At 34.8% G+C, this 9447-nt stretch overlaps 1 protein-coding gene across 1 annotated transcript; it reads right to left on the bottom strand.

The window, feature by feature from the left end:
* Positions 1-8487: 8487 nt before the first annotated feature.
* On the bottom strand, positions 8488-9078 carry LOC144704425 (glutaredoxin-C1-like). The gene has a single exon (XM_078576845.1). The coding sequence runs from the start codon at positions 9068-9070 to the stop codon at positions 8690-8692; it is 381 nt and encodes a 126-aa protein (XP_078432971.1). The 5' UTR covers positions 9071-9078; the 3' UTR covers positions 8488-8689.
* Between the last annotated feature and the right edge of the window lie 369 nt (positions 9079-9447).

Genomic DNA, 9447 nt, shown 5'->3' with positions numbered 1-9447 from the left:
CTGTGTCTTTCTCCAAAAAGTTACTTTTTTCTTATCCCCTGTTATGTTCCTTGAGCATCCACTGTTAAGGCACCATATTTGTATCATGTGAACGAGGCTTTATCTTCACCCCATACTCATCATTCGAATACTAATATCTAGATCTATATTTTATGTTTTGGAAAAAAAGTAGTCGTGATATTTTGAATTTAAATCATTTAAACAATAATAATAATCCTTGGAATAATTTTTGGGATACTGAGTATTCATTTTTGAACTCTGATCAATGAAGGTGAAGCCTTCAATTCACTCATAACTGTGACAACATTTGTAGCTAATATCATTAAATGTGAAATTTAATTTCCTATTAATTCTCCCTTCTGTGTACAATATGTTTGTTTATTTGATCTATTTTAGTAAAAATATTCTAGTAGACTTTTATAATATTCTTCAAAAAATCATTTTTTTCCACAATTTTTGTATTTGACTTTTCAGAAAACATTTAAATTTTAATTTTTTTTATAAGATTATAATTTTTTGAATTAAGTTTCATAATTTTATATTTAGAGCACTTAGACATCATCTTGAACTCTTAGAGTAATCGTTGTTATTTGAGGCATGCCTAAGATTCTGTAGTTAGGAAAAAATGGCTTTAAGTTGCATGATCTCTGTCTTTTGGTTTTTTAAATCTTTCCAATCAATTTTTTATTTGTCAAAAAACTCAAAAGGCATATCATTTAGATTATAAATATATTTTTTTATAGAATATATACCTTTGTCTGATTTTACCATCATACAAATGTTTACTTGCTCTACTTCACCTTCAAATTAATTTTCCTCTTCTTTGGTAGAATCACTCCATGGTGTCATAAGCTTTATGGCTCTTCCTGTACTCATTCTGATCACTAAAATTACTTCCTGTAATCATTTTCCTATTTTTTTTCTAATTAGCCTCAATAGTCTTCTAAAAATCATTGCTACCTATTTTTGATCTAAAGAGATATCTTCAGCTTGAAGGACACAAACAATATCCCCTTTTGATGAGTGATACCACACATTTATACAGGCCAATATTTACATGCTTATTTTCCTTGAATTAATTATATGTGTGTGTTATCAAGCCAAATTATTAAATATATATTCTAGAATTATGTTTTTCATTTTATGGATAAATAATTATTTTTGGTTATTTATCTGACATAATATCTCAAAGAAATTATATTTATTCAAATATGATTTCTACTGTATTTTTTGACATTATATTCACGAAGATTTGATTTTTGTATTTTAGAAAATATATTTATTTATCCTTTTTGGAATTATATTCAATTTTTTATACAAATTTCTTAATGAATTTTGTTTTTAATCACCGATTTCATCACGTGGCATGATCTGAACTATTGAGAAGTGACGAATCATTTTTTCCACAATTATAATGTCTTTAATCATGACCAAAAGTGACATTATGACATCGCAAATTGTGATGTCATAATGACTAGTAACTGCTAACATTTTTTTCCCATTTTTAAAGGAATCAGAGTGATGATGTGGCCTAATAAAAGATCCAATTTTATTCATTATAAATGTGGTGTGACGATGATCATTTAAATAATGTTTGTTTATTGCTTAGTGACATGTGTAAATGTGGCGCGTATGTGTGTGTGGCACTGATGTGTCCAATATTTATTGGTGCTTGACCAAAAGTGTGTAGATGTGGGACACACTGATGAGACATCGTTTCACATGCGACTTTTCATCATCATTATTATTTATAATTTACCATTATGCTTGTCATTTTCTCTTTTTCCTGCAGGGGCACCTGGTGACTCATGAGCATTCATAAAGGAAAACATGAGATGGTTGTGACTAATTATTGAATTCAATGCCGAGTTAAGACAAAACCCTAAAATAGATGTGGCGGCAGTGACGAGGACGAGGAGAGAGAAATATTTAGTTGAAATCAATGACTAGGAATTGTCCAACTTCATGGCTTGATATTGAATGATCCAGAAGACCGATTGAACTGAATTTTTTAGGACAACATTGCATTTCTTTCCTGTATCCATCCGTGTGATTGGATATATAATTTCAGCCCTATTTCTTATGAAAAATGTCTTTGAACTCACTTCCTCCTACTCAGGCTGATTGAAAGAGAGTGAGGTTTTTGAATATCCGTCATGGCTTCTTGGTGTCCTGAGTGTTTGAAGAAGGTCAATAGAGAAATGGGGTGGATGCTCTGCTTTAGGAAGTCACCTTTGTCCCACTAGAAAATATGGATCTAAGGATCGGTAATTCTTCAATACATCCATTTATTTATATCTCCACCATGTATTGGCCTCCACTCTAATCTATCATTATCATTCATCATCATTACCATCCTCCACATTTTCGCCGACATATCCCATGCTATATTTTTCATTTGGATCACAAAACATAGATAACTAATTCTATCACCTTTCCTCATCTTCTACACCCTCCATCTTCCTCTTATGTCTTTGTCTATCTAACTTCCTCAATTCTGTCCTATTCACGTCATCCTACCTACTTCTCTTCTTTTTTACCATGTCATCCTCGTTAAATACTTTGTAACTCCCCTCGCACCATTTCCATTCCATCACTACCTCTTACCCATAACATATCTCTTCTCAGCCTACCCAAATCACTATCAAGAGATAGTTAAATCCCTAAGATATGTTCCTTGTGGAGACAACCATTCATCCACTATCTAGAATTATTATGTGAGTAAGGGCTTATAAACTTTATTAATTAAACTCAACATCAAAACTACCTAGTTTTAATCCTAAACTTGAGTTTATTAATGAGGAAGGTCATTTCTTCTACCTTCATTCCTTTCATGTGTAGGAAGTGATCCAACAGTATTTTCTATTCAAAATCAAAATTTTGGATTATTCTATGGCTATTACTTTCATTTTTAATGGCAAGAAAATGAGTTTAAGAATTTTATTTTCAATTCTAGAGTAGATTTTTTGTTCATATATATATATTTAAACGCATTAAAATGCCCCAGTAATTCTTGAATTATTTCTCCATTATTCAATTGAATAATTAAAGTGAATTATCAAATACCCATCTGGGCATTCATTGTGATTTTCCTTGATGGATATATCTTTGTTTATACCATATTTCATTAATAGCTCTGTAAATAAAAACTTAGTTTATTAATGTTAAAAGAATATTATTTGAAATTCCATTATTTTCAGTTATTCCTCACCGAATTCATCAAAATATTTCAGTGATTGATTTATCTTCCAAATTTCATACTTTTTTCACACAACACATGCTTCCATCCTATTTTTTCAGAAGACATAATAGTTAGCATCTAGTATTCAATAAATTAGGTGGTGAGGATATCTACCCATACTGGATTGACTTGCCGAATTAAAATAGAAGTGATATTACTTGTTGGATCAAGTGATAATGAAACACACTAATAAGCGGGTTGATACTCACCACACTTCTCACTTTGAGACAGATTTTGACCCCGGTTTGAGAAATGACATACTTGGTTGCATGATCTAGATGAAAAGAGTCACTAAGATTCTAGAAGACCTTTAACCAAAACCCAATAGATCGTGTAAGTGACATACTTGAACCCTTAACACTCTCATTTCCAAATAGTATCTGAAGATGTCTAGAATTGTGAATTCTTCAATTATTCATTTTGAATCTTCTTTACCGACACCTTAAATTGATCATTCCTTCCTTAATATGCTAAGTTCCTTCAAGATTCTATGTCTCCAATCCTCCTCAGACACTTCCTGAGATGGGCATTCCTGAAATCAGTGCTTCAACCAGGAAAATAAATGCAACTAGTTTGGCAACATATTCCAACATGTTTAAATAAGTTAGTGAATTTATTTTTAAAAGGATATTTTTGTATTGGTTGCACACCTTCTTTGGTATAAAGTAATGATAAAAATTAAATAATAATGCACCATAGTCATTGGTTGACGCTGATGATTAGCTGATGCCAATGATTTGCAATATAAACAACTTTGATTGGGACACATGGTGAACCATATTTAATCAAATTAAACTGTGTTTTTAAAATCTTAGAATACTTAAAATAAACCAATAATTGTATATTCTCTCTCAAAACTTTATTTTCTTTATAAAATTTAGCGTGAAAACATGCAAAAATACCATAAAATCAGGAAGACCTCACTCTCTTTCAAATGGATACATTATTAAATTTACAGGATATTTTTTATTTAAATGATCATAAATACATTTTATTTAATATTAAAATGAATTATTAAATTTTAAAATGAATTTATGATTTTAATGTTTATATTGGATGTTAACAGAATCTTTTTACATTAGTTTCATGAAAAAAATATTTTATAATTAATAAAATATGATATCTATGTTATTTAAGTATTTTGAGTGGTTTGCATCAAATGGATAATATTAGGTACCTCTATTTTTAAAAATATTTTTGCTGTCCTTCAAAAATTTCCTAAAGACAAGAATGTTCAAGATACAAGTTTCAATATAGGTAATCACCTTTGTATGATCTTATCATAAATCATGTATCATTACAATATCCATGGACTTCATTTTAAGCATTAAACATGTATAATATTTAATATAGTAACAGGTGGAATGTGAAATTTGCTTGCATGCCATATATAATTCCATTAGTTGGCAAACTGATAAGTCTTACCCAAGTACATGTAGTATTATTTGTTATGTAATGAACGGTGGTAATCATAAATTAGTTGAATTTTTTTAATTGGTTTAACTTAGACATAATAAACATTATCTTAATAGTTTTCATCATAATAATCATAGATTAAATAAGGGGTTAGTCCATACAGATTCTGGAAATTTTATTTTGATTATCTTGATTATTAGGAAAATATAAATTGAATAGATTAGAAGGGCCGATCGATATGTTTCAGCCACAAAGATGCATGCACATAAAATTAGATGTGCACAAAAAATTATGGAAATATATGTGGCTGACAAACCAATCCCACATTCCATATGTGATTCAAAATTCATCATGATGCATGTGTGATAGTTATGATAAAGTATATGGATTCATGATAGTATTAAGTGAATCATGATGATATATACTACATAAATCACTATCTTTAAACATATTTTCTAAACATTCCTATTCAAAGTATACTTGAGAAGGACATTGAAATATCCATATATAATAATACTATCTAGTCTGAGTAATACAATGAGTGTAGCAGATCCCATAGCCATTAGTGTGGTGACAATAAGGACAAATAATTGGTTCTCTTTGGGAAAAGATTTCACTAAAGTAATCCGTATGAATCCTTGAATGAAATTATACTGGAATTTCAATTGGGTTGCTTCAAGTCAATATTTTATAAGTAGTCCTTATACTTGATACACCAAAGACATCTTGTGATGGATGATTGTGCTTGAACTATGACCTATGGGTTCCTATTTTTGGAATTCATGTTCATGGATTCCTATGCATCTTAGCTAAGGTGCATGAATACTTTCACAATGATGATTGTGTCCTCATTATGGGATCGTCTGCTACTCAATATTATTAAGAGGAGACACCCAAAGAAGATGATGCGATGAAGTCGTTAACCAAGGTAGCAGAATATCACAGAAAAAATTGATTTTCTAATTCATTGGTACTAACCAATATGACCGAATATGGTTTGAGAATTACCATGCTGAAGTCATGCGAGGAGCATGAAGAAGATGAGAGACTATACATACATGTTCCATGCATGACAGGTTCCATGTGTTTCATCTGAGAATTTACCATCTGAGAATTTTCTTAAAAATAAATGATAGCAGACAGGTTCCATGCGTGAGTCAATACACACCTTTGTAACTTCTAACTTGGCACCCCACGGGCTGGCAACTCAACCTATAGATTAAGTTAAATCAATCCTTGATTATTAATCCCTATGATGATATTCAAAATTAATAACATTGGCTAGAAAAGGTTTTTGGGTCACCAGAATCATTTAATAGACTGATGCATAGGCCTAGAGGGTCACACACAAATGATCTTTCAGTCGTTAGAAGCTATACTTAACATTTATGGGTTTTATAAAACACCAGTTAAGTATAAATAACCAAAATTCTTGAATGAAATTCACATAGGTTATTATTCTTCGAGCTCCCATCCTTCATCTATCTTCCCTCCTTGGCTCTTTTCCTCTCCGATGCAGATTAGAGCAGTAAAAAATCGATAGTGGATTTGATAATGGGGATCATTGAGATGGAGTAGATTTGACGTGCCAAGGATCACAAAGATACATTTAGAGGCCGCACACTTGAGCAACACAATATTTCTTTCTCAAGGAATAGATTGGATTAGTGGCAAAGTGATTATATCAAATAGTTTAAAAGGTTTGTTGCTGTTCTTTTTTACTATTTCGCTGGGTGAATCGTTCAGATTTCATGTCAGCCTCATAAGCCAATAGAAATGAAATGCCATCAAAGAATAGTGCATTGCTTGCAAAAGGCTCGTAAGACTTGCTAGAGACACTAGTAAGGTGACTTCCAATATATGGGGAAAGAAGAAATGGCTGGTTATGGTGGCCGATAGTCAAGGGACATAATGGTGCACGAATGCAATCATATAACTCGTAGGTCGACAGTGAGGAAGTGTGAAGTCATGATGATGAATAAATTTTTAGAGTTCTTGAAGAACACAAAGAAGGGATTATGAAACTTACTTTTTGATATTTTCCAAAAGTATAAGGAGGGAGCCATGATATTCCTAGACCAAGGGAAAGGGAGAAATCAATGTGCAAGGAGATATTTTTTTGATAAATAAAACATCAACCAGGTGTATTAACTTGGTTCCTAGGAAATGATATCACCTCTTGGAAAGCTTCTGAAAAGGAGAACTCTACAATGAAGATAGATAAAAAGAAGAGAGTGTTTATACATAGAGCATCACTACTAAAATGCTCCTTTCTTTTTTCTTAATTTCTCATATTGCCCTTCCTTTTAGTCTTCACATTATTTAAGAATTCCTAGATTTGAATTTTGCGCTCTCACCTTATTCCAGATGGACTCTTAGATTTAGTTATCTAAGTTCCCATATCTCTCTAACCTCCTCCTTGAAACCCCTTTGCACACTTTCTCCCTCATGACCTTCGGTACTCCATCAATCTTCTTCTTATTCTTCTTCAAGCTAATGCTCCAAGATTCATATTAATTATGCAGCTATGTTCACATAAGTCTCACACACGTAATACTATTAAATTCTATAAATAATAAAATAATATGACCTATACTAAGTCAGGCGTATTAGTTGTAAAATCTAATGGGGATGACCTTGTGCTATTGAATAAGAGGCAATGTTTGAGTTGTTAAGTCATGGGATGGCATTGGCTGTTCTCGTAAATCTACAAAAAACATGATTAAGATTCATTACATTATATTTTGGAACTGCATTTATATTTGGAATGTAAGGCTAATAACACTATGTTATCATCATTAGAAGGTTTTAAAGTATAAAAACACAAGGTGTTTGACATACATTTATTATGGTATTGTGGAGTAAGTATTTATCAACTGAAAACGATTTATTCGGAAGCGCACCATCCTTTTTAGCCCGCCCAAATGAGTTGATCGATAGAGGGATAGAGAGAGAGAGAGACCTTCACACTTGATATATGGATGGATGGATGGATTGAAGGAAAATAGATTGATAGATGAGTAGGTAGATGATGGATAGATAGATGGAAAGGTGGCTAATATATAGATAGATGGATAGGTAGATGATGGATAGATAGATGGAAACGTGGATAATATGCAGATAGATGGATAGATAGATGGAAAGGAGGATAATATATAGATAGATGATGGATATATAGATGGAAAGGTGGATAATATCTATATAGATAGATAGGTAGATGATGGACAGATAGTTGGAAAGGTGGATAGTATACAGATAGATGGGCAGGTAAATGATGGATAGATAGATGGACAGACACACAGAGATAGATGGATAGGTACATAGAGAGAGATATAGATGGATAGATAGAAAGACAGAGAGAGATAAATAGATAGATAGACGGAAAGATAGATGGATTGATAAAGACATAGAGGACGACAAAAGCGTCCGAAAGCGCTGTCCCAATCTAGAGATAGAAAGAGAGACGTAGAGAGACATCTATAGCGGTAGAGACAGAGAGAGGACGCCACAAACGTCCGAAGCAGCCTTACCCAACAGAGATAGATAGATAGAGAGAGAGAGAGAGAGATAGAGAGAGAGAGAGAGAGAGAGAGAGAGAGAGAGAGAGAGAGAGAGAGAGAGAGAGAGAGAGAGAGAGAGAGAGAGAGAAGACAGCAGAAACGTCCGAACCACTGTCTTACCGAGGAGGACGGCAAACGAGCGTGCGCGACGAACCGCAGGCTGCGCCATTGTCAGACCCGGTCGGCACCTCCCGTCACATCTCTCTTCCCCCCCACCCCAACGGTATCGTACGCTACAGAACCATCCAGAGAGAGAGATAAACAGACCCTTCACAAGAACAAACAAGAAACACAAAGAGGAATCTCTCAAAGTCAATCTATACATCGTCTGCAGATGTGATATATCACCAACGATGAAAGGAAGAAGAGGAAGAGCAACCCCAAGAACGTTCTTAACCCGGCTATCCCTATCTCTCTCTCTATTCGATGCTATTCCATGCTATGTGTTTATTCGGGGTGGAGGGGAGAGAGATCAGAGCCAGAGAGCGCCGGCCTCTTTGAGGAGAGGAACGAGGGAGCCGTTGATGTGGGAGGCCATGACTCTGTCCATGGCGCCGACGAGCTTCCCGCCGATGAAGACGACGGGGAGGCCGGCGGCGCCGCCCAAGAGGCGGTGGAGCGCTCTCTCCATGTCCTTGCCGCGGGGGTCCTCGTCCAGCTCGTAGACCGCCGGGCTTACGCCCATACCGCAGAAGAGCCGCTTCACTGCATGGCACATGCAGCACGTACTCACGCTGAATATCACCACCGCGTTCTCCGCCGCCAGCCTCTCCACCTTCTCCGCCGCCGCTACTACGTAGTACGCCCCCCATTTCTCCGAAGCCACCGCCGATGCCGCTTGAGGATAATACATCTTCTAACCCGGCCCTGCCCAGGGCCTTGTTCTGGCGCGCCTTGCCTGTATTTATAGACGGTTTAGAGAGAGAAATAAAGGGTCTCTTTTCAAGTTATGAGAGAGAAAACCCTTTTCTGAGGGACGTCTGATTCGTCATCCTTTTGATTTGCTAGTAATTTGACTGTCGTCATCCCAAAGTCTTGCACATATGAGGCAAATTTTGGTGACGGATCGGTTTAGAGAGAGGAATAAAGGGTCTCTTTTCAAGTTATGAGAGAGAAAACCCTTTTGTGAGGGACGTCTGATTCGTCATCCTTTTGATTTGCTAGTAATTTGACAACCATCATCCGTCCGTCATCTGTTCCGTCTTATCTCCGTGACAACGACATTCGTCC

The sequence above is a fragment of the Wolffia australiana genome, chromosome 6, assembly GCF_029677425.1.
Source record: "Wolffia australiana isolate 7733 chromosome 6, ASM2967742v1".
In the NCBI taxonomy this organism is placed as follows: domain Eukaryota; kingdom Viridiplantae; phylum Streptophyta; class Magnoliopsida; order Alismatales; family Araceae; genus Wolffia; species Wolffia australiana.
This window is presented reverse-complemented; position numbering and strand designations above follow the sequence as displayed.